The sequence below is a fragment of the Exophiala oligosperma genome (assembly GCF_000835515.1).
Source record: "Exophiala oligosperma strain CBS 72588 unplaced genomic scaffold supercont1.7, whole genome shotgun sequence".
NCBI lineage: Eukaryota > Fungi > Ascomycota > Eurotiomycetes > Chaetothyriales > Herpotrichiellaceae > Exophiala > Exophiala oligosperma.
In genome coordinates this window covers 435,905-460,013 of record NW_015622824.1, presented here as the reverse complement: position 1 = coordinate 460,013, position 24,109 = coordinate 435,905, and the positions used below count along the sequence as shown (strand labels likewise).

General features: G+C 51.1%; 5 protein-coding genes across 5 annotated transcripts; 3 read left to right on the top strand and 2 right to left on the bottom strand.

The window, feature by feature from the left end:
* Positions 1-554: 554 nt before the first annotated feature.
* On the top strand, positions 555-2,974 carry PV06_07474 (uncharacterized protein; the record flags this gene model as incomplete). The annotated part of the gene is made up of 5 exons (XM_016408723.1): positions 555-1,116; positions 1,707-1,820; positions 1,882-2,000; positions 2,063-2,630; positions 2,712-2,974. 5 exons carry the CDS (start codon positions 555-557, stop codon positions 2,972-2,974), a joined length of 1,626 nt encoding a protein of 541 aa, XP_016260477.1.
* A 1,760-nt stretch (positions 2,975-4,734) lies between these two features.
* Positions 4,735-7,087, bottom strand: PV06_07473 (uncharacterized protein). The gene is made up of 2 exons (XM_016408722.1): positions 6,245-7,087; positions 4,735-6,191 (listed from the first exon to the last, which is right to left on the bottom strand). Exons 1-2 carry the CDS (start codon positions 6,661-6,663, stop codon positions 5,081-5,083), a joined length of 1,530 nt encoding a protein of 509 aa, XP_016260476.1. The 5' UTR covers positions 6,664-7,087; the 3' UTR covers positions 4,735-5,080.
* A 4,539-nt stretch (positions 7,088-11,626) lies between these two features.
* PV06_07472 (uncharacterized protein) lies at positions 11,627-14,209 on the bottom strand. The gene is made up of 3 exons (XM_016408721.1): positions 13,781-14,209; positions 13,216-13,725; positions 11,627-13,163 (listed from the first exon to the last, which is right to left on the bottom strand). Exons 1-3 carry the CDS (start codon positions 14,012-14,014, stop codon positions 12,249-12,251), a joined length of 1,659 nt encoding a protein of 552 aa, XP_016260475.1. The 5' UTR covers positions 14,015-14,209; the 3' UTR covers positions 11,627-12,248.
* A 183-nt stretch (positions 14,210-14,392) lies between these two features.
* Positions 14,393-16,477, top strand: PV06_07471 (uncharacterized protein; the record flags this gene model as incomplete). The annotated part of the gene is made up of 1 exon (XM_016408720.1): positions 14,393-16,477. Exon 1 carries the CDS (start codon positions 14,534-14,536, stop codon positions 16,475-16,477), a length of 1,944 nt encoding a protein of 647 aa, XP_016260474.1. The 5' UTR covers positions 14,393-14,533.
* A 232-nt stretch (positions 16,478-16,709) lies between these two features.
* PV06_07470 (uncharacterized protein) lies at positions 16,710-17,072 on the top strand (the record flags this gene model as incomplete). The annotated part of the gene is made up of 1 exon (XM_016408719.1): positions 16,710-17,072. The coding sequence occupies one exon, from the start codon at positions 16,710-16,712 to the stop codon at positions 17,070-17,072; it is 363 nt and encodes a 120-aa protein (XP_016260473.1).
* Between the last annotated feature and the right edge of the window lie 7,037 nt (positions 17,073-24,109).

The following is a 24,109-nucleotide window of genomic DNA, read 5'->3' as shown; positions in this document are numbered from 1 at the left end:
GCATCGCTCGGGCTAGCGTTGAACAAATCCTCATATGCCACTCTGATAGCCCTACGAACGCTTCAAAGTGCTGGCTGTTCTGCCACCGCAGCAATCAGCTATGGTGTCCTAGCGGACGTTGCAATGCCAGCGAAGCGTGGACGCATGCTCGGCGCCGCCATGGTCGCAGCCAATACCGGCCCTACTATAGGTCCTCTGCTCGGCGGCATCATCATCGACCAATTAGGCTGGCGATGGGTGTTTTGGTTTCTAACCATTTTGGGTTCGGGGTTTCTTCTTGTCTTGTTGAGTTTGTTCCCGGAGACCTCTCGTCGACTGGTTGACAACGGCAGCTGTCCAGCGCGACGATGAATCGACCACTTGTTTCTTACCTCTGGCAATATCCTCGCAATGCCAAAAGCACCATGTCGGAACATAGTTTGACCTCTTCTGCTTTGTGAATGATGATCCCCAACCCGCTGCCGTCCTTGCGGATTGTTTTCTATCGCGATGCTGCTCTTATCTTATGGGTCAGTGCAGTCCACTACATGGCCTATTATTGCCTCCAAGCCACAATGCCGGCCCTCTTAACCAACTATTACAATCTCAGCGAACTGCAGGTTGGACTCACGTACTTGGCTATCGGCGTAGGGGTTGCGCTGGGTGGCTTCTTGAACGGCAAGTTTCTTGACATCAATTACCGACGGACAGCAGGAGAAGTAGGTTTCACAATCAACAAGATCTCAGGAGATGACATGAGAAGTTTCCCTATTGACGAAGCACGTACCAGGTTTGCGAATGTTCTCATCTTACTCGATTTCTTTATTCTAGTGAGCTACGGCTGGGCTTGCGCGAGAAAGGCACCCATTGAGGTTCTGTTGGTCCTACAATTTTTGCTTGGTTTTCTTCAAACATGCATTGTTCAAACATTCAACACCCTACTTGTCGACGTTTTCGCAGCTAACGCGAGTACCGCATCTGCTGCTGGTAACGTCACCCGATGCGCCTTATCAGCAGGAGGTGTTGCGATTGTGCAACCTCTCATTGATAGTCTGAGATATGGCTATGTCTTTACCATAATTGGTGCTATGACTGGCATATCCGGCTTAGGAGCAGCGATACTCATCAGATTGAAAGGTATGAAGTGGAGAAGGCAACGACAGATATGAAAATTCAGGTCGCATCCTGCGTTGACGAGGAGAAAACCTCGTCATGATACCAAGCGAAGTCGGTTTTCACAGTTGCCAATTCTCCCTTTTTGACAAACACAGTTTGCGCTCGCTGATTAATGTTTTTGCATGATTGCTGCTCATCGTTGACGTAGATATTCACCAAAACTGGAGTGACATTTTGCCTTTTGGCTTAGGGATACTGACCCCTTGACAAGCCACCATCCTCACAGAGCATTCCTCAGACAGTCTGCTAACAATGCACTCAGTACAGGAATTCGACTAATCTTAGACCATTCCCTTGTTTGGGGCATTCTCCCGGACCGACGGTATTTGACCCTAGCAATGGCGCCAGGTTGCCTTTGGCCATCCTATTCGTGTCGAAAATAGGAATGGGTGCGCCGTCAACCCTAGCCTCAGGCACGTATACTAGAGTCGAGACGGTTTGGTCAGGTAAATCACATGACTGACTTCCAGTGAAAGGATCACTTCGAGCAACGACATTGCAGTTGGCGACTTATCACTCCGTACACAATAGTGCACTAAATAACAGTCCAGGCCCAATCAACGTCGATGACACAATGCCTTACATCGATCCAGAATTCGATGCCCCTCAGATTCCCGACCGGGAGAGGTATGAAGGCACACAAGTCGATGACAATGTTCTCGCCGGTATGTTTTTTTCTCCTCGATCGTCGAAGAGTGAAAGCTGGAGCTAAGACTCGATACGCAGCGCTCTCGAACGGAACACGAGTGCTCTGGGCGGCTACTCACGGCGTATCCTTCTGGGCCATTACCACAAAAATCGACACCGAAAACCCGGATGGAAGGAAGCAGTCTTACTTTTTGAAGGTAGGTCCAGAACTGAGGCGCAGAAGTGGTCACAGGTACATGTGCTCATTCATTGTGTACAGGTGTACACGAGGGCAGCAGCGCAAGCCCAATCAGTTGGAGAGTATGAATCCACCAAGGCACTGCACGCCGTGATTCCGGACCACGTCCCTCGACCCGTCGCTCAAGGTGCCCTGGCGAAGAATCCAGGCCGAGCGTTTGTCATGTTCGAGTTCAAGGATATGATTGAGGAGCTACCCCCAGCCGCGGAGCTGGTAGCGGTCATTGCCAAGCTACATCGGGAATCGCATACACCGAATGGAAAGTTTGGCTTCAGCGTCCCAACTTCGCAGGCTCTTCAGCTTGAGAACACATGGTGTGACACATGGGAGGAGTTTTTTACCCGCGCGTTTCGAGGGACGGTCAAGCTCGAACAAGAGGTGCAGGGTTATAGCGAGAAGCTCCAACGGCTCGCCGATGAGATCGTCACAAAAGTCATTCCTCGACTGTTGAGACCAATGGAAATCGACGGGCGGAGGCTGAAGCCTACCCTGGTCCACGGCGATCTTTGGCATGGAAACGTTGCCATTGATGCTATGACCGAGCAAGTCATAATGTTTGACTGCGGCGCCTTGTTCGGACATCACGAGTGTAAGTGATCTTCAGGACTTTCGACATTGACTGTCACTCATTTCGGTCCTTGAATCAAATCGAATCGAATCGGATTTCCAGATGACCTTGGCATGTTCCGAGCCGCCCGGTATCGTACAAATAGGGCACACGTGCGCCTTTATCACCAGCACGCCGAGATCTCATATCCTGTCGAAGACGTCGACGACCGCAACGCTCTTTACGCTCTGAGAGTCGATCTTGAAACCTCTGTTGCCTGGCCAGCGAACAAGAGGATGAGACAGCTGGCTATGGAGGAGATGAAACGCTTGGTCGACAAATACCCGGATGGCTTCGAAGGCTGGCATTCAACCCAAGCATCATGAGTACGTAAAAGCAGAGGTCTCATCTGTGAGATGAATGGCATGTCATTAGGGGCTGTCATGGAAACTCGCAGGATCCCTAGGACAAGAGACTTGATTCAAGGGATCAAGGCAAGTTCAATTTCAGTGTTGATTTTCATTTTCATTTTCTAGTAGACGGTATGCAGTGATTGATACGCGGGATATTTACTCTTGGCTCAGGAGACTTCTTCGTTCAAGTCTACAACACCGCATGTATCTTCCTTCGCCCACCATTCCTCAATGTTCGTCATCTCTCACATCTCTTCTCCCTATTGTACATGGCAGTTTCAGGCGGGATCCAAAGTTCTGTTTCGGCTTTGCTTTCATGTCATACCGTGTCACCTCGAGGTCCTAGAGCGGTGCCTGTCACCAGTCTAGATGCATCTCAGTTTGACGACATACAAGTGTCCGTGAGTTGTTCAAATACACCCCCAGTGGATGAACCAGTCTAGGAGTGTATGCAGATCCCACCATCCCCTGCCCCCCTGCGAGTGAAAGGAGTCGGTGATCCCACCGACCACTTTCACTCGCTGGGGTTCTCCATGTCCGCATCTGAGGTCTGCGTATTGCGTCGGCGTCCCTTCAGATTTGCTCCTGCGCTGGTACCCGTTGATGGTTTTGATGCTAAGCATCTGGGGAAGTTTGAGGCCTATGTTGCTGCAAAGGCTTCGCTTATTGACCATGTTGCTTTCGTCCCGATGGACAAATAACGTGAGACCATCATGTGACTTGTTCCGTTGGCGGTGTTCGGCCTGTCAGTCTTGGAAAAGGATCGGAGGGGGATGCCCCCGAGCCGGTGTTGCGTTTGGAGTCGGCAGTCTCTACTTTACTTGTCAGTGACGACAGCAGGGGAACATCAGGGTAGAAAACTCACGGAGCATGCGGACACTCAAGGCCTGGAATGGAATAACGTGGGAGAAAGAGGCTTCTTCTCGGCATCCATCGAATGAGGAAGCGGTGAAGGGACGGATGGGGCCTTGCGGCATGTCCTTACCACTGTGATGTGACTTGTCCTGTTGCGCGTGTTGATCGAGTCATTGCTCATTTCGTCTGCCTGTGTAGCGGCATTGCTGATGTTGCGAGTTTTGCGATGGCACTCGATGTGAACTGCGAGGTATCTGAGCAGTGCTGATCTTGCTGAACTTGCCGCACATGTTCTGTCTCCGACGACGGTGCGTTATTCACTCCCTTCCTGGTATTTCTTTAGTTCCTTGTCAAAGTGATCAAAGTGAGGGATGACCGTCTTGGACTTACGGCCGAAAGGACTGGTAGGAGGCGTTGGTGAAGAACGAAGCCATAACCTTTTGGTGAGGATATGCTTTGGACCAACAGATGACCACGTCGATGGTCACTTTGACCCCATAGTCATCTTGTAAGATGACAATCCTACAAGATGGGAGGGACGGCACTTGGTCGCCGAAACTCGAGGAAAAGAAAAAGAAAGAAAGGAATTGGGAGCGTAAAGATGGGAAAATTTTATAGAAGTCCCTCCCAGGCAGTCACTTCCTTAGTCTTGGCATTCCCGCAAGGCTGGCTTGCCGCTATTGGACCGGGAACCCTTTAGGGAAGTCAGCCTCGTCACCACACCGCCTGCCGAGCCTGGCACCAAGGTAAGCAGGCCACTTCATTTCTTCAAACTTGGCGGTGAACTGAGAGAGTGAAAAGGTAACATTAAGAAGAAGAAATGAAGAGGGGAGAGACACGTCATCACAGCGAGCAGTCACGTCTTCCGAAGAGGCTATCGCGATTGAATACTGTAACTCGTCATTCGATAAAGTAAGGCTCCAAGATGAGAGCCCGGGGTATCATAACATAAAGTGCTGCTTGTACCATACCTTTGGCGGCTTCTTAAAGGACTCGATTCCTATGCGTCTAAACTCCCTGCTTTATGCCCATTCTCCGTAACCAAGAGTGTCTTCAATTCTTTCTCTTCACTTTCAGTTTTGTTTTTGGCCCGAGGAAAGCGAGCTCGTCCCACCTCCTTCTAGATCCTCGTAAGAGCCGTAGCACATTGTGTGTTTCATTTCATTCAAAAATCATAACGTCAACTTCCTTCGCAAGAGAGCTTTCCAACTGGATAAATGATCTCTAGCTCGACCAGAACCGCCAGGGTCCGCTGAACCAGGACGACTTCTTGTCCCAGTTCCAGGTACCTTGGGTGGCGGCACGCAGATCGTCGACATTTAGATAATCCACACCTTCTTGGTAAAGGACGCGCCACAAATAGTTTCTCATGCCTCTAGGCCAACTGGGTACGCCCCAGTATCTGACTTTGAGACCACGATTGTGTGCACCAGCGATCTGCTTGCGAATCTTCTCGATCTGTCTTGACGATAGTCTGCCTCGCCACGGGTAGCCGATACTGCTCTTGAAGTTGACCGAGGCATAGTACGAATTTGTAGGGGCGTAGATAGCGGCGTTTTCCGGGGCTGCACCTGAACGGCCTTGACCCTTGTTAGGAACACCGCGTTTAGTCGGAGCGTGAAGGTCTTCGGCAGTGACACGTGGGTGTTTGATCGGAGGAGTGCCGGGGTCTAGCTTTTCGAGAATGTCCAAGGGTGCGTCAAAGAACATGTCTCGATAGTGTGGGCTCGCCACTACATTCATGTACGGGGCGTTTCCGGTAACCACCACAGTTACAGGTCCCTCGACGGTCTTGGTGCCGTTGAAATGAGTGAGATAGCCCTTTTGTCGAAGAGGGGCGAGCTGTTCCGAAACGTACGGCCAGATTGCCTTTCCATCGTTCTTGAAGTCAATCAGAAGGACAAGTGTTTGTGCAGGATCGGTATCAAACACGCCACCTCGGCGAGCGTCTAGCGAAGGGTGGAATGAGGTTGTGGGATTCTGTTGGTCCAAGATCTTCACCAACGGATCAATGTAGAGGCTGCGCAGTGTTCGTTGAGGAGTGAGAGAAGCAGTGGTGTGTCCTACATATAATTCTTGGTCGTAGAGCCAGACGTCAGCCTCAACGCCGGTGCACCCGGCCCTCAGCGCAGAGAACAGAGGCTCCTTGCGCCAGTAGTCATTGTGTGAGTGACAAGCAACCGCATGCACATCTGCTGAGAAGTCGGTAGGCCATTGGCCCAGGTCAGATGGGACATCGCTGCTTGGCTTCAACTGATCATTCTCGTCAGACACATCTGAAGGAAAGAAGGAGACGAAGACGCCACAAGCTAGCGCGATGAATTCCAACAGACCACTGTGACTTGAATCAGGACGATAGTTCACGCGCAAGGACAGGGGATGGCTTACAGTAACATGAGTGAGTACGCCAACAAGCGAAAAATTCTCCTCACTGGATGTTTTGATGATGGCTTCTTCTCACTGGGACGCTCTTTGTGTCTGGCAAAATAACCCCGACCAAACCATGCACTTAACAAAGGTATTCTTTCTGTCCACCGCCATCTAGGAGGAACCGGACTGCTGATGTGGTGGTTGGCGGTGTAAGATGCAGGAAAAGAGGCGACTGTAATTATTGGAGACTTGTCGGTGTCGGATCTATCGGCAGATGGGTCTGGAGAGGCTCCATTTTCCAGGTCTGAACCAGCAATGAAGGCCTGATCCTGCGTCAAGAAGGGAACACGTTCTGCTTCGGTCGATGGCTCGTTGTGAAGAGGAATATTTTGTGTACCGTGAAAACCCCGACAGCCTGCGGGAGAAAATTGAGGCATTGTCTGGCGCGCCTCCAGGCTGAAGAGAGCGTCCAACAGGATCGGGGGAGGGGTATCTTCGATTACTTAAGGTCTAGCCAGGGGCGGGACGAGAGCGTGGGTTTGGCGGGCGTGAATGGACCGGGGGATGGTGCCACTGGCCAGATCGTGCAGCCGAGGCCTGGGATTGACAATGCGAGGGCCGATTGATCGGGCTCGCCAGGGAAGCGGTAAGACGGCACCGGCGGCAAGGTATCTTGTTGCTGTAGGCCAAGAACTGCAGTGTCGTTCGATATGTGTGCGCTTGTCCTGCTGGGTGTACTTGTATTATGCATGCGCTTGTAGAGTGGTGGTCCAGTTGAGGCAGTGCTGAGATCGAGGAGAATGGTGGTGGTATGGTAAGTGTGAATGGACAGTGAACAGGCTGTCGTATATTCTACTGTTCACCGGTACCAGATGCACTCGTTCATGATAGATACAAGGAGCAGAATATTGTATGTGTGTGCGTCTGGGGGCTTCTCGACTATTTGGGCACTATTGATGTTGTCGATGAGTGAATGCCTGGCTCAACACCTTATGTACTTCTTCGACCACAGATTCAAACTATACAATCACCCACCCACCTACCCACACGATCCTCACACTCTCCTTCACTCACTCGCTGAATCATACTGCCTAAGATAAGTGCCTACGACGGAGAAGATTTCTGCCATCATGCTCCCACATGTGTGTCACTGCCCGTCCCAATTGGGCATCATTTGCCTAAACCCCTGCTACAGTCCTCCGAATTGCGTTCTCGCTATAGCTTATACAGCAAACCCACTTCCAGCGGTACATTTCGCAGTGAGAAAAGGCTTGGTACGCTGCTAGTGAAGGGACTCATATCCAGATGGATCAATCGGGACCCTTTACGGTAGCGAAGAATCCTTCTCTCCAACGCTCTAGAACCATTAGTTCCATCCACCACCCTGAAGTCAAAGGCCGCGCACCCACAAACTTTTTCCGAGTCTATATTCGGTTTCCTGGCCACGGGACGCGCAATGCTTTCACGTTGCTAGTCAATATATGGAATTCTCTTCAGACCCTTTTTCACGTCTGCCTAGATGAAGGAGTCGACCTCGATATTTGACTGAGTCCGAGCACACGACCAACGCAACACCACCTCTCAGCCTACCTTCCGAGACTCTCGGGGCCTACTGAGCCTTGTGCATTGCCCTAAGTTTAGTGCTCAAAGTGTGGGAAAATAGTGCCAGTGGCACGGGCGATTCCGGTGCTCAGTGAGAGCTTGGGCTCTTCGCCCGTGGATGGTCCGTCTCCGGCAATTCGTCCTGGGGATTCGGAAAGACCCTTTGACCGCATGACCATGAACATTTGGGCTGGAGCTCGAGACCATTATTGATGTGGCTTTCCTCAGCAACCCCATTCTGGCGTCTGGGCAAATATCAATCATGAAGCCTCCAAGCTCTAGGGTCTGAAGAAGCTTGTTCCTGCGAATCGCCTCTACGCTTCCATACACGTGTAGTTCATTGGCTGGTCAAGAGTATTTGTTGGAGATGGTGGTCCGCTCGATGCTCTCCCGGGTCTTCTGTGTTCTTCCAAGGCTTCAGGAACGAATGGGAGCTAAGACGCAGTACCCGTGCTTACTTAAGGGCCTTGAACAGGTAAATTGTTGATATGATCTGCCACTAAGATCTTCATCAAGCATGCACGATCGAGACCCTATGACCTCAACAATATAATAAGAGACAGAAACCCTTACACCACTACGAGTGCAAGCGAGATATTGAGATAGCATGGCAGGTTGACCAAACTGCCGACGACCCGTATCTTAAATGCAGACCACTGCGGCATGTGATGATCAGCATGAAACTTGGCTCTGTTGCGACTGCGAGACTTGGGAAAGCTCAACCGGCTAGAGCATGCCAGCATGTCCACACTGAGGTCACGAAAGAGGCATGAGAAAGTCGCTCGACCCTATCCCAAGATGTTTCTGGGAAGGCTACCGCACAACACCGAAGCTGACGGCGGTGCGAAGTCAGTTTTAATTAAATGACTATACTGGCAGAGCTCACGGCTAGACATACCTGGACATGTATACAATCCTCCAAACCCCTTGCAACATTCTTGTACTACCTATTAATCTGCAAGCCAATCAACACACGTCGAAATCTCAGCCTCACCAACTCTCCTGAAGGCTTTGCTCTTCACACCGTTCTCATTGGACGGAGCTCTTTATCTATCGCTCATCTGACAATGACAATGACAATGACAATGACAATGACAATGATTGCAAAGCCTGATCCGATCATCAAAGTTTGTGCAGAAGAACATCAGATAGGTTCTCAGGATAAGCTACTGACAATAATTTGATCTACATATCAGCATTCACCAATCTGAAAGAACACGGCTGTCCTGGTCATAAACCCTTTCACAAGGGCCCATTTGGATGGATCAACACTTTGGTGTAGCCTTCAATCCTCTTATCAAACTTGTCATATGCTGTCTCAGCATCCTCGATTCCAATTTCATGACTAACCACAAATGACGGCTTCGCCTTGCCGGAGATAATGAGATCTCTCAAGTATCGATTGTATTGCTTGACATTGCACTGACCTGTGGCCAGCGAGAGACCCTGTTGTTCCTGTCAGCTTCACCCCGGGTTTCTGCTGCAGTACACCCATATCTTACCTTTTCAAACAACTTGCCGAAACTCACACTAATCATGCCCTTTCCACTTGCCTCATCTGGTGCACCAGGATCGGTAGGCACATACAGTCCTATAGCCACATTAGTTCTCTGACACGCCACCCATCTCAAATATTGGTCTCACCGGGAATACCCAATCCGCCACATGGTCTCGTGGCTTTGATCATGTTCTCCAGAATGATATTGGGCTGCTCCTTCTTCCCGCCCGTGTCGACAGCTTGATAGCCGACGGCGTCCACGGCTCGGTCGACCATGCCGCCATTCTGCTGGATGATCTGCTCCGCTGCATCGCCCTTGCTAAAGTCGACAGGGATACATCCTATCTTCTTCGCGGCTGCGAGACGCTCGGGGACCCGGTCCACGCAGTACACCTTGCTCGCTCCGCGAAGAACGGCAGAGTATGCCGCCATGAGTCCAACCGGACCGGCGCCCCAAATCGCAATGGTCTCACCTGGCTTGAACCCGCTGAGAGTGACTCCATGCCAGCCCGTCGGGAAAATGTCAGCCAAAAGGATGAAATCGCTCTCGTGCTCAGTACCCGGTGGGAGTTTCAACGCGTTGAAATCTGCGTACGGGATACGGATATATTGCGCTTGACCACCTGGCATCGTTCATATCCGATCAGCCAAAAGTCTGTTCCGATACACCAGACAGGCAGCACGTTGGAAGGTGAGATCAAGAACATACCTCGATAGGGGCCCATGGCCACGTATCCATACGCTCCGCCACTGAAGCCTGGGTTGACTCCTGTGCAAAAGGCAGTCTTTCCTTCTTCGCAATTGCGGCAGCGCCCGTCCGCAACATTGAACGGCATGACAACTCGGTCTCCCTTCTGCAGCAACGTCACACCCGCGCCCACTTCCTCAACGATACCCATGTTCTCGTGGCCTGTCACAGACGCACCAGTCTATCAGCACCGACTTGATGTTATCTTGCGGCCCACGGAACATTAACATACCGAAAGTGATGCCAGCCTGGGCACCGGTTCGCCCTTCGTACATGTGCAAGTCTGATCCGCAAATTGCCGCGGTCGTGACCTTGACAACCACATCGTCAGGATGTTCGATGGTTGGCTTCGGCACGTCCTCGACCTTGACACTGAACGCGCCCTGGTAGTTGACGGCTCTCATGGTCTGCGTGGACGACATGGTGGGAATTCCGGGACTTTTTTCTCTGTCTTTTTCACTAGACCTGTCGGTGTCGGGGGTGGTTGATGGTGCCCTGGGTTCTCAGAGGGGAAGGACGATGCAAAGTACTATTTCACTAGTAGAAAGAAGATGGGGTAGTCGAGATCCAAGTAGAACTCGAGGAGGTTCTGGACGAATACCACGGAGAAAAGGCACAGATTTGACGAACTTGGCCGGTACAAGAATTACAGGACAATGCAACCTTTTATCAAGTCAATCACAACGAGGTGGTACGGGGTAATATCTCCTGTTTTTTGAGATTCTAAAAGCATGCCCGCGAGCCTGTCATGTCCGTGAGACTCTCTCCCTCGCTCTTCGCCTCCTCTTTTTCGCTTGGGTGCGGAGACAAAACACGAAAAAGAGAGTCACTGGTCTCATCATCGTCGTCATCGTCATCCATCAACACCCCGGCAGTACTCCTGGACCTGGACATGAAATCGCAAGTCCCGAAGTTTGGACATCAGCCAACCCACCCCCTCCTTCCATAACCTATTTGCGGGGTCAGAATACGACGTAAATTCACTTGGCCGCCGCCGCCACGGCCGCGGGTATTCCTAGTCCGATCACTTTTCCCAGCAAACATGTAGGCTATCCAGCTACCTACTCTGTTACCTTGTACAAGATAAAATACTAGGTAGGGGAAGGGAGGGGGGAGGGCGTTCCCAAGTCAACGAACGCCCCCCCGGTAAAAGCAACAAGTAAGTGGGCATCCTTTCAGAAAATTACAAGAAAAACACCCCCGGTCTAATCTTGTCCTTAATCGGTCGGTTGTCATCTCTCGCAATGCTCATCGATGCAGTTTGACTCCCCCGTATTCGTAGCGGGTGAAAAAGCGAAAAGAGAAGGAAAAAAGGTCCAAGAGCGAGCAACTCACTCGTCGCAAAAACCCCCCACCGGTCAGATACCTTCCATTGCTGACCCCTCCCGAACCTGTCGGTCCACAGCTCGCATCTTGACCCTTTGTTCTTGGAGAGATAAGACGGGACGATGAACATGGCTTACCGAACTCGGGGTTAAAGGAGCGACGTGCAGCAAAAAGATCATGAGACGAAGAGGGAAAAATAGACTATCACGATTATGACAAACGAACGGTTTAACAGGAGTCCGGAGGGACTTTTATTTTTTATTTTTCAATTTGCTTGCATTGGGACTAGAAAGCAGTTCGGCGTAATTGATACGGACTACTACATCTCGTATCGTTGCCGGCAAAAGAGTCAAGCGGAAAATCTTGTCTTGGACCTAATCTGCCTGTAGATTATCCATTCTCTTCGGCTCCTCTTTCCTTTCCCTCCTTCGCCTTCATATTGACCATAAAAAGCCGGGGGAAACGTACGCCAGGGAAATGGCGCTCTATCGCATGCTGTGTCAGGGTGCTGGGTGCTAGGTCGAGTGTCTCAAGGGGTATACATGATGGTGCATCTGTGGCCGTGAATGAATTTTGCAATCATACCGAATGTCAAGAAGGGGGCGCCTGGTGTCGGTGTGTGTTGGAAAACGTCAAGCGGAGGGTCAAATTGACGTAGACTTCGTGGTCACGTTCGAGCCGGTCGTGACGCCGCTCCGGGTTAAAAGGGTTTGAAGAGCTGATTTGAAATAGTGACGGAGGTGAGAACGTCGTTGTCACAAGGGGACAAAAAGCTCGGTGTGGATAAACGGTTTTCTCGAGATTATCCTGATCATGAGAACTTCAGATGTCCAGTGCCTGGGCTCCGCTTACATGTCCATCGCTTCATTGCCATTGGCGAAATTGAACTGTCCTTGAGGCTGGTTCGAGCTGAGCGTGAAACCCGAGGCGTTGGCCTGAGGAGCCAATTCTTCAATATCAGCGCCGGCATCCTCTTCGTCTGAGAAATATCGTTCTATGATATTGTACGCCTTCATGTAGATTTCCTCGTTTGCGTTGTTCTGGCAATCGTGGATCTTCTCCATCCCGCCGGCCTCTTCGATGAATAGTGCATACCGGTTGACTTGTGCTTCGGGAGCTCTCTGGTCGGCGGATTCCATGTCCATTTCTCCAACCTTAAGGATGTTCTCCAAACCGTCCAGAGCCACCTGGATGATCTTATTATCCGGACAGGCAAGCAAGTCACAGAGAGGCTTGATGCAACCTTGCGTAACCAAGTATCTAATTTGCTCCGGCTTTTGCAGACCTCCCGAGGTGGCATTCGAGATAGCCCAGCAAGCCTCCTTTCGAGTCTTGAAGTCTCCATTAGAGAGCAGATGGATGAGAGGAGGAATGATACCGGCATCAACGACGGACTGAATCTGGGTAGAATTTCCCGCGGTAATGTTCGAGATCGTCCAGCAAGCCTCTTTACGAATGCCATCTTTTTGCGAACTCAATAGTGACAGAAGCGCAGGGAGAGCACCGCAGTTGATTATGACTTGTGTCTGTACATCGTCACCAGTGACAATGTTACCAACCGACCGAAGAGCTGGTGTTTGGACCGAGGTCGAGGCATGCATGAGGAGTTCGACGAGTCTTCGGGGTATTCCAGCTTCGATAACGGCCTGGATCTTGTCGTTGGAGCCGTCAGAAAGGTATGAGATGGCCCAGCAGGCATCAATGAGGACTTCATCGTCAAGCATGTAAACAAGCTTGGACAGCACAGGAAGGGCGGGCTGAATCTGTCACGAAGTCAGTCAAGAAGAGCATCAGAAAGAGTGTTCGAGCACATACAGTATTCCAGTCAGGTTGGGGTGTCTTGCCACGACAGAAGTTGCTCAGAGTCCAAGTGGCATTTCTGAGCATACTCAATTTGCGGCCATCGGCGATGAGGTTGAGCAAAGGCTTAAGGGCACCCTGGCTAAGAACATAGTCACGGCACGCAGGGCTGTCACCAGCGATGTTTCCTAGTGCCCAGACAGCCTGTTCGCGAACGTCTGGTTCAGGGCTGCTCAAAAGTTCAACAAAGATTGGCACAGCCCCGGCTTCTATCACGACCTGAGTCTGGGCTGCAGAGCCAGAGGCAATGTTGGTTAGGGCCCACGCGGCTTCGAATTGGACAAGGGTATGAGGAGAGCGGAGGAATTCGACAAATCGACTGACGACCCCGGTCTCAATGACCTTCTCGATGGGAGGGTTTCGTTCTTTAGACAGGAGTTTTCGAAATTTTGTAGTCGCTTGGATTTGAAGATCGATCTGATCGGAGAAGACGCCCCGTACCATCTCAGGCAATTCTGTGCTCAGCTACGAAATGAAACATTAGCGCCAATTAACGCACAAGGTTGATTGTGAATCTTACCTCGCTCTCGATGTTGCCAGCCTCATCATCACTGTCTTGATCAGCGAGCCCGCCAATGCCGATCTCTCCATTTCCTCGTTGGACGCCTCTTCGTTTGGCCAAGTTTTCCTCTCTCTTCTGACGACGAATTTCAACCTGTTGTTCCTCACGTCGTCGTCGGAGTTCGTCAGGCTTGAAACTACCTTTTGCCTTGAATTGGGTGCGGCGATGTTCTGGGATGTATCGTTCGGACATGATGAATGACGTCTCAGGGATAGGCACAAGATCAACGGGCGGTTCACAGCCGTGTTAGATATGAGTTTGCCTCGAGCGTTGAGGATGAGGGCAAACAAATAAGGATCAACAGAATTTGTTTGTATTGAGAATGACAGCGATGAGAATGCGCCCAGTGCGGGTAGTGGGCAAATTACTTGAAGATGCAAGTCTCAGTGCAAAGACGCAGTGGCTCTTTTCAGGACATGCCACTTGCTCATATTCAGATTCCGCTAGATCGGCCTTGGCAAGAACTAGTGAACACGTGACACCGCGTGCCGAGACTGTCGCGTCCTGATGAGACGACCGTATTCACGTCCATGTTTCAGACTTCGATCATGTATTGTACACCTAGACAATGTCCAGAAAGCCTGCATGAATCGCGCGTAGCCCTGACTAGGTGCGCGGACCATACAAGCCAACTGCACATGTTACAAGGACGCGACGATCTTGGGGACTTCGCCAGGGGACTGTGCTAGGCGACGACATCCGGTGACAGCGATGGAGGTAGAACCGGTGCCAATCCCCCATAACTTCATTTCCTTGACCGAAGCCTTGAACAAATTAGACACCAATCAAGCATACAATGTCATTGGCGTCTGTATCGACTTTTTTGCTCCTAAGCAAACAAGGACGGGTGACTACATGCTCACGTTCACACTACATGATCCTTGGTGGACGGACAGAAATGGCATGAAGTTCCGTTTCTTCACCAAGACTTTACCTAGACTGCCTAAGCTTCAGCATCAGGGTGATGTCGTTATACTGCGCAATATCAAGACCATCAAGAACGGCGGGGCGGTCCTTGGAGTTTCCAACCCATCCACGGTGTGGTTTGTTCTTCCTGTAATGCGTGTCCGAGAGATACTCTCCACCGAAGATGTGAAGAACAAAGCACACTGTTACACAACTGGCACCGGACCGACGTTTCCTGCAGACAATGTTCCAAGTGAGGCCGAAATCAAATATGCCAAGTACATTGCAGCAAGCGAAGATTCCATCAGCTGGGGCAATCTGCCCACAGCAACCGATATGCAGGCCCAGGTCCAGGCCCCGGCGGAGCACGACAGCGCTCAAGTATTGAATCTGCCTGGGAAGTTCCGGCTGATCAAGGATGTCTTCCCCCACAAATTTGCTGATATCCTAGGAGAAGTTCGTAAAATTCATTTCAACGAGAATTTTGAAGAAACCCACCTCCAGGTAACCGACTACTCTACGCACAAAGCTCTGTACAACAGACAGCATCGAGTCGAGACACTCGGCCTGGATGGTGATGAATATGGATACATCAATGACTCCTCGGAGAAACAGTGGCCCGGGCCTTGGGGACAGATGACGCTAGATATCATACTTTGGGCACCCCATTCGGGGGTAGCGAGAAGAGAAGTTAAGCCTGGTTCCCTGGTGTTTCTTCGCAATGTCCACATTAAAATGGACAAGAACCAAGCTAAACTCGAAGGAGTGTGTCACACCGAAAAATACAACTCTGAGCTTATCAACATAAAAGTGATACAGCCAACAAAAGAAGATGAACGTATGAAAGCACTCATTTCTCGGAAGCACCAATACGCTCAACAGGCGAAGGCTGAAGGCAAACCATTTTATTGGTCTCCGCTCGAGATCCTGAAAAAGAGAAAAGTAGAAGAACCAAAGGAGGCAGAAGGAGCACAAAAAACAAAGAAGACGAAGCATCGAAACCGGAAAAAGAACAAGACGAAAGCTGAGCCTGTCAATGGAGAGGCTCCAATAACACAGATCCAAAGTAAAGGCGATAGAATGCTGAACAGCAACGTCCGATGCAATGCATACGAAGTTCCTCGCAAATCCATTTCCGACATTCTCGATCCAGATATATTGCTTCGCAAAACTCTCCAGGGCAACTCTTATCACCTACCTTTTCAGAATTGCAAATACAAATTACATGTGCGCGTTGTGGACTTTTACCCCGACAATATTGCAGACTTTGCCGTCCCTAGAAACCCCGATTATGATCTCTTGTCGGATGAGGAAGATGAGGAGGATTTATCCAGCATGGATCTGACACAGCTGTCTGGAGACAGGCTGGCATGGGAGTGGCGCTTCGTCCTGCTAGTTGAGGATGCTAGACAACCTGCGAGTGTGAATGGACAGCCCACGCGAATGGAAGTGTTAGTTGCCGCGAGTGACGGCGAATTTCTGTTGAACATGAGTGCCTGCAATTTGCAGGATAAAGAGAACGCCCAACAGCTCGCGGCGCTTAAAGAGAAGCTCTTCCATCTATGGGGAGACCTGCAGGAGAGTAAAGAAGAAGATAGCAACGCGATGACATCGACGCTCAGGCCGAGAGCCAGACCCTTCGAATGTCTCATTAAAGAATACGGATTGCCTGTCAGAGATGTCGAGAACCCCGTGCACAACACCTCGGGATATGACAGAATGTTTCGCTTGTTTGGGACGACAATATGAGGGAATCCTGCTCTACTGAATTACCATGGACACCGACTCCGAAGCCCAACGAGCAATCAAGACATGGTTGTTCTAGCCAGATTTCAATTATCGATGTCGAACAAGGGGTGCGGCGCTCTTCATGTATGCAAGTGTGTGCGTAATGGAGTCGTGTTAAACATGGCAGAGAGCAAAGTCATCACGCCCGATATCTCGATGAACTCGACACGACTCACTGGGGAGACAGTGCGGCATGAATCTAGCCTCTCCGGTTCTGTTGGACCCTAGGTTCCGGTACTTGCGTTGGACAACGACTATATCACATCACTCTTCGGTCAGTCCAATTCAGTCATTCAGCAAGGACAATACAAGGTCCAAGCTCATCTCTCAGTCGTCTGATGTACGTAGCAGCCGATTGTCATTGAGGATGCTAGTTAGCGTTCTAATCAGTCAATGTCGTTCTCAGACCAAAGCCACAATGGGCAACCGACTCGGTGGCGAGGCTACCGCCATGTCCGACTTACCAGAAGACGGCCTCGACGCTGAGAAACACACCGCTCACAACCATGGCGATCTCTGTCCCACCCGGAGTCGTCGCAAACCCAAACACCGCTGAAGGTCCAGCAGTCATCAATGACGGCCGTCTCTTGCAAGTCCTCAGACAGGACATTGATGCAGTCCATGGCAACCAGGCCAAGAGTTGGACGTTGGTAATACTGGCGGAAACAGCTTCCAGCAGAGAGAATTCCAGCACACTGCCAAAGAGTGGTGCGAATGGACCAACCTTGACTTCGTCTACGAACCTATCGAAGCCGTATAACATCTTCATCAGCTACCTAGCGGACGACTCCTGGTCCTATGTTGGGAGGATGTGCCATGGCTTCGCCCGGGCAAACCCGCCACAACCTTTAATGAACCTACTCTATATCTTTCCCAGCAACGAGAGAAGCCATCGGGCGGCCCATTCTCCATGTTTGGTCATGCGCTCGGTCTCCACCATGGACACCAAAATCCTCTCTGAACTTTTTCTTGAGCTAGAGATGAAGTGGGATGAGGACGAAGTTTACGAGTATTACCAATGCGAATATGACCGGGACCGGGCGACAGTCGACGAGAACGTCCTCAATATCTCGCGTGGCGGAACGCTCAGGAAGAACCTTCTGGGCATTGGGCTCGATCATGCTTTACGACTTCCCCTGAAGAAGATCTTGAAACGTGGCGCCCGGAACAAGGAGAATTTCACCCTCTCTCCAGGGTAGACAAGGCAAGTATGTTACTTTGCGTACCCGGGTCGTCGGAGAGCGAGGCCTGAACAGTGTCGAATACTACTACAAGAGTTGCAAGGTGATATAGTAAGCGACCAGGGTGTGATCAGACATCTGACGTTCAAGAGAAAGCACTTTCCCAGACAGAAGAACAGTAGAATGTTGGTCATCAGATCACTTACAAAGGCCTCCTGTTTCATGGCTGCTCGATGGTCTCGAAGGCACATCGTATCACCTGGAGGATTGTTATGGTGCACCTTGGATTTGGCGAACCAAAATTCCCACCCGGATCCGGGACCGAAAGAGTACCTAAGTATTTATCGTACGGAGGATTCGTCTCGAATAGAATGACAGCGTACGGATTGTGTGGTCAGAAATCACACAAGGACACTCTACTTCCAGGGTTCATTCGGACGTCCGTCGTCTCATGCCTACTGTACAGTATTTACAGTATCAAATAGGGCACCCTAAAATAGGTGTTCATCCTCTCTCTGGCGTCACATTTACATCGACAACCTGCACTACCGCACAGTAGACAGCCAAGCAATAAAAGTCCCAGCGCCACTGTCGTATTTACTCAACGGTGATCATTCCCAACGAAACAACCACAATGGAACAGCTATCGCCAAAAAGGGCAGGCCAGGTGCAGATGGAGACTTTGGGGGGCGCATCATGAACGCCACCGCTCACCAGTTAGAGATCCATCGAGAGGAAGAAAAGGGAAATATTCCGATGGTGAGATCCGTCAAGTAGTTTTTTCTTATGTCATCCCTCAAGCATTGTTTCATAGACATGCATACGAACATCCACCTCGTAGGCAGATTGTATAATTTGCACATGCCTCAAAAACTGAGCGACAGGTGACTACAACAACCTCAACTCCCCAGGGTGATATCAGAACTCAAGTTCTATCCCTCCCTTATCCCCGCAGCTCCCTTGCAGGAGCTAAGAGGAATAGCTGAGAGGTGTTTCTGTAGGCTATGCAGACATGGCGAAACCGGGGGATGCAGAACAAGACACACTCGTCCCGGTCTAGACCTAAATCCTGTTGAAAGCCATCAGCTTTCGATTGGCCATTCGGGCGTTTTTGCAACATCGAATACGAGAAGCCTAGGACTGCGTTTTAACCCCAATGTTGCGCGGCCTCGCGACACGCCGTGCTGGATTCGTAGAACACAGTCCTGTCCGAGGCGTTGAGGATTCTCCTGCTTGCACTACTGGTGACTGGTCATTGCATCTGAGGGGTGAATGAAATGTCCGACAAAGCAACTCGTGCCGGCAATGAACCTTGTCTCGAGGAACAACGAGCGTAGCAGCACCCGTGGCGGCGAACATGGAATATGGAAAGCGCCAGTCGAGGCTGAGAGTAGGTGGCCAGGCCAGGGTACCCCAGGACAGTATTGCAGGACGGCCCAGTCTCTATCCAGGAAGCCCGCCGCTGGTATCCCGACAGGACGAGTTTATCACAAATACTTGACCTCATCAGCCAATGCGATGGGATATGGATGGCGCGTGTGCTTTGTTCTCCCCGCGAGTATCCTCGTCGCGCTGTAGACGATCCTCTGTGAACCGAACAATCATGCTAAGCTACTGCAATAAAGCGTAGACGAGAAATATTCTGCGTGGTTCTGTCTGGATCGGCAGCAGTTGGCGACAGATGATCGATGGTGGGATGCCTTCACTATTCGAGGACGCCAGTGCTCGTATCTTCCTCATCCACGTCTAGGCTCTCGATCGCCGGCTAGACACACGCGTGGGTTGCTTTTCGTGTTCTCGTCCCTTCAGCCGACGGCAGCAGAAGCCGTTTGTGCCGATCCGATGCGAAGCCAACTGATCTGTGCAGACCAGATTTTCGAGTAGCGTACTATACCACTCGGCGACTTTCCCTCATCCAACGACTTGTAGTCGCTGTATTCTGGCCTGAGGAGTGGTACACTGGCACGGTGCTTACTCGTACTCGTACATGCAAAGGCCTCACATAACACAGTCTGAGGGGTTACCAGGCGAACGCGAGGACGGCAAACATCAAAGGCACCTTACTCGTGGGGTTTTAGCTAAGTCTGGCGCGAAGCACTGCCGTGATTCCGTGCAGCGGAATTTCAGCGGGTTTTTACCGTTCTCCCAGCCTTGTATGGGGACGAGTACTGTGACAGGTGTTGGGTCAGGAGAGCCGGTGGAGAACCCGATATACAGTAAGTCCACTCACTGAACTCGTCTGGCGGCATCGCGTGCATGGCGATGGTCTCCCGATACGAATTGCGATAGTGCCCCTCTGTGGAAATCCTGGCTTTAGATAGGCATTTTAGTGAGTCCAGCCCCTCCACACCCGCCTCTAAGTCCCCTTACGAGATGAGGAGCCAAGGGGTGCCATGCATGCAAACGATACGGACGACGGACGGAGTATACCCTGCGAGGATTATACTTTGAGAGCTGGTCCCATTGAAGTTCCCCGGGCCGTCTGAAAATACTTTTGGCGCGAGGTACTTGTGCATGAACACGCGGCTGGCCTTCGCATCCAACAGACGCAGTATCATGGACGACGTGCGGGCAGATATCAAATTGTCGATAGCAAGACGACTACTGTGAGGACCATGCTTAGTTTAAACGGATACGTCTGCCGATTTGAAAACCTTGCCAACTTGATCTACGCAGACTGGCTGACGATAGCCATGATATTTCCTCTGTGGGAGGGTTGGCCATGACCGTGGGAACGTCATCATTGAAAGTATTCGTACGAGTGTCGGCCGTACCTCGTGGCAAAATGTACTCGTCTCGACACAAATTGACTGGACAATAGTAGAGTGGTTTCCGACTGAGTTTTCGTGGAGCTACCAAGTCGAGTCCGAGTAGTCGTCGTTCTTGTCAATCTCAGTGTGTACGAGTCAGGCAGGGAGCCGAGTCAGGTGCACTCGAAACGAAAGCCACATGAAGAGGGCAGACCAAATATACTGATAGGAACATTCGATCGCAGAGAAGATGGGTCTAGCACTGACGCCATCTTCGATGCGAGTCCACTCATCAACTCCAGTCAATACTTGTGCTTTGTATCGCGAAGCAACGCACCAGTGGCAGAAAAGACCGTTGGCTGGGTATATTCACAAACCGCGCGAATGTCGTCTTCGGTGCAGATGGATAGTCTCGGCGGAAGCTGGTCCCTTAGAAAGCTAATGTACTTCGCACTATGTACATGCCGAGTTTGTCACCAGCATATTGGTCCCTCGGCGATGTGTGAACTTTTCCCATCGTAGTCAGAGGATGCGCAAGCACAGGTACGTCTGGGAACTGCCAACTTGCCAGAGCACCATCAGACCGACAAGCCAGCGTTCCGGAGGTACCTTAAGATGGTGCCGTCCGATGTAACAAGCACAAAACAATTGGGACACTTCACGTAAGCTGACCCATCTCGTCTACTTCGCCTCGAAGGGTTTTTGTTGCCGTAAGCGCGGCGACATACAGAAATACTCTGGTGGTTCACTCGTGCACCGTGCGTGTCTTATGCATAGCGAGTCTTTGGTACAAGGCCAGTGCAAGATAAGCACGGGTTTTTTTTTGGAAATGTTGAAATAATAGCCAATGCTACTGCAAAAAAACATTACTCTCGGCCGATGCCAGTGCGCTCCGCTGAGTGTTGGGCTGGAGCATCGCAGAGCCAGAAGCGATGAGTACCACCCAACCCTGATCGCGTTAGAAGAGCAAGGCAAGCCCGTAGACAAGGATACGAGTGCCGGCTGTGGGGGTAGTTGATTCACCTCCCTGGAGGAGCCGTCTCATGACCTCCCCAGGTTTGCACAGAGTTTTGTGGGTTTCAGCAGGGACACTCGGGCCCTCACCGGCCTGTGCTAAGGCCATCGGTGTCTTGTGCCTATGACATGGGTGCTGTGAACATCCGTCTGAGGCATCTTTCCTGATTGTTGGGATCTGCATTCATGCACGCGGGTGGCTCGAGAGTGGCAACCACAGTCCGTTGAGCGAGACACGCACAGAGATGACTCGCAACTTCATTCTCGAGGAGACGACTGCTTGCGTCTTACCTAATTGCTATGAAAATTTGTTTATGCACACTCAGGCAAGAGGACATGAAGTAGTGGCGTGCCTGGAAACGGCTTAAAAATTCTCAAGATCGCCGCGGATTGCCTACTCGTGTAGTGATACTTCCTACTCTTTTGGTCGACTTAAATTCACTCGGAAAACTGAGAGGCCCTCAGGTTGTAGTAACACGGAATTCTCAATGGGTAATCCAGGTTGCCTGATGCCAATGTCGAGATAGCTGTGTGCGACAAACATGAGCAACCAGTGGTATCGAGATTTGGAAGACGAGCTCCCTTGCGGCCACACAAGAAGTCGAGGAGAGCTTGGACCTAGTCGCACACCGGGGTTGTTACTGGTGCGCGTTACCGGACCTCGGGACAAGAAGACGACGGCCTACCAGTCTAGGCTAGAAGTGCTGAAGTATAGGGTCATTTTACAGGTTTGGAAAGTAGTCGATCGAGGAGAGTAGCAGAGTAGTTTTACTAGGCGTGGGAGGCATATGAACGAATGCTTTGTTCTGGTGAGCATTTCCGATGTCGTTCAGCCGTTGACAGGCAGATCTCAAAGCAGATCTTTGGAGGCTACTTTGGCATTAGCTGACGTCTCACGCAAAATTGATAGACAATGGCTATTGTATGTTGACAGTCCGGAGGTTGATCTTAGTGGCTTCCCAGCCATGATATACATGGAACTTTAACTGTCTCCGTCGATGGGAGTCCCGAGCTGGGAATCAGGGCCTGGTCGAGTACACGGCCTGGTTCTGGGTGATGTGACACCATGCAGCACCTGAATGGCACTGCAGGCAGTCGGATCAGACTAGTAAAGAAGTGGATTGGTATATCGAGTGTTTCTCTGCTGGACACAAGTCTTCCGTCGCATGTACTTCATGGGGTCGCTTGTGCTGGGCATGCTGCATGAACATGTAGGTGAGATTGAATACAGTATTGAGTCCGGAATTGTTGAGAAGCCTGTTAGCCATTGAAGGCAGGATCCGCCGGGTCCCATTGTTCCTGCACCTGTACTCCGTACTCCGTACAATGATGATAATGATAATAATGGCGGTAGTAATAATAATACCACCTTCACCAACAAAAAGTGCTTCACGACGGTGGAGCGAAGGAGCATCTTTCACTTGAAATTGATCGCTTGATCCCTGTGAACAGCGGAGCCTGGTGATTTCTTAGCTATTGCCCCTGCTCCAGCGATACTACCTCTATGTATCAGCGGTCCTGTGCTACCATACGACTATCTCTCTGCTTAAGGTGAGCAAAATATCAGGTCCGAGTACGATTCAAATACTTGATAGAGATCTTCCAGGATTTGTGTGCATCAGCCTGCGAACGGAAGACGGCAGCGGCGGCGGCAGGAGGTTTTTGGATTCTACTGTATCCGTACCCTCGCAATAATCACTAGGCCCTGTGAGTTGGTGGGTGTTCTATTTAGGCTGGTGCAGGCACATGGGGCACGGGGCACCTTTGGTTCCAAACCTCCAGCAAAGCCTCACAGGCACTACTCCATTTAGGCTAGACATTTCAGGCAAGCCTCCCTGTAGTGACCTCTTGCTAGGCGCCTAGTGGCCCTGTGGCCCCCCTAACTCCATACCCTGGCGCAAGCGACCCACGGGGTAACTGTGATTGCGGCAAGCGCCCGCTGTGGATTGTAAATCCTTCACCCCCTCCAAGCCCCAAGCGGCAATGAACGTCAACCACTTCGCAGAGGGTCTTTGGCCTCTGCACGGCTTGTAACACTGTGCACACCTTGTTCTTCTTTTCACAGTCACAACATATTTTTCCAGAAAACCCTGTTCTCTTCGCATACGAGACATTCTTCTCAGACTGCGCTTATTCTGCTCCTTCATCCTCGCCTGACCATACGTCTTCCCCGTCTACAGAAATCTCTCGTTCAAGCCCGCGCCGGCCGTCATCATTCCCCGCTCACCCACCAGTCTGCGACTTCGACTTGAGGACTCGACCACTGAGTGCGCTCAAATCTATACCCCAGACTTGCGCACGCCGCGTTTCTCGGCCTTTCAGGCTTCCGCCTATTGACAGCTTCTCAGGCCTGCAGCCGACTGACCGACACCTTTCCAGAACGACAGGCCTCGACCTACGACCTGGTCCCCTACCAATCCTGCCGTCCCTCTACTGCGACCCTAGCAAAGTCCTGCGCCAACCACCGCTGACTTCCACCCACCTGTGACGTTCCAAGCTTGGACGGTGCTGCCGTATTGCTCGCATTTGTCTGTATCCCGAGTACTCATCTCCGCCCCGGCTGTTGACTTCTTGTACCTCATACTCATCCACCTGTCAATGCTGTTCGCTCGAGGTAAGTCGTCGCATTCGTGGTTGTGTGCTTCTGT

Excerpts from the sequence above, each read along its gene's own strand:
- PV06_07473 (XM_016408722.1), bottom strand. The coding sequence starts at position 6,663 with ATGCCTCAATTTTCTCCCGCAGGCTGTCGGGGTTTTCACGGTACACAA. Across the intron at positions 6,192-6,244 it reads GCGTACTCACTCATGTTACT|TGGTCTGTTGGAATTCATCG; the intron begins GTAAGCCATCCC and ends TTCAAGTCACAG.
- PV06_07472 (XM_016408721.1), bottom strand. The coding sequence starts at position 14,014 with ATGTCCGAACGATACATCCCAGAACATCGCCGCACCCAATTCAAGGCA. Across the intron at positions 13,726-13,780 it reads CTGGCAACATCGAGAGCGAG|CTGAGCACAGAATTGCCTGA; the intron begins GTAAGATTCACA and ends TTCATTTCGTAG. Across the intron at positions 13,164-13,215 it reads CCCAACCTGACTGGAATACT|ATTCAGCCCGCCCTTCCTGT; the intron begins GTATGTGCTCGA and ends ACTTCGTGACAG.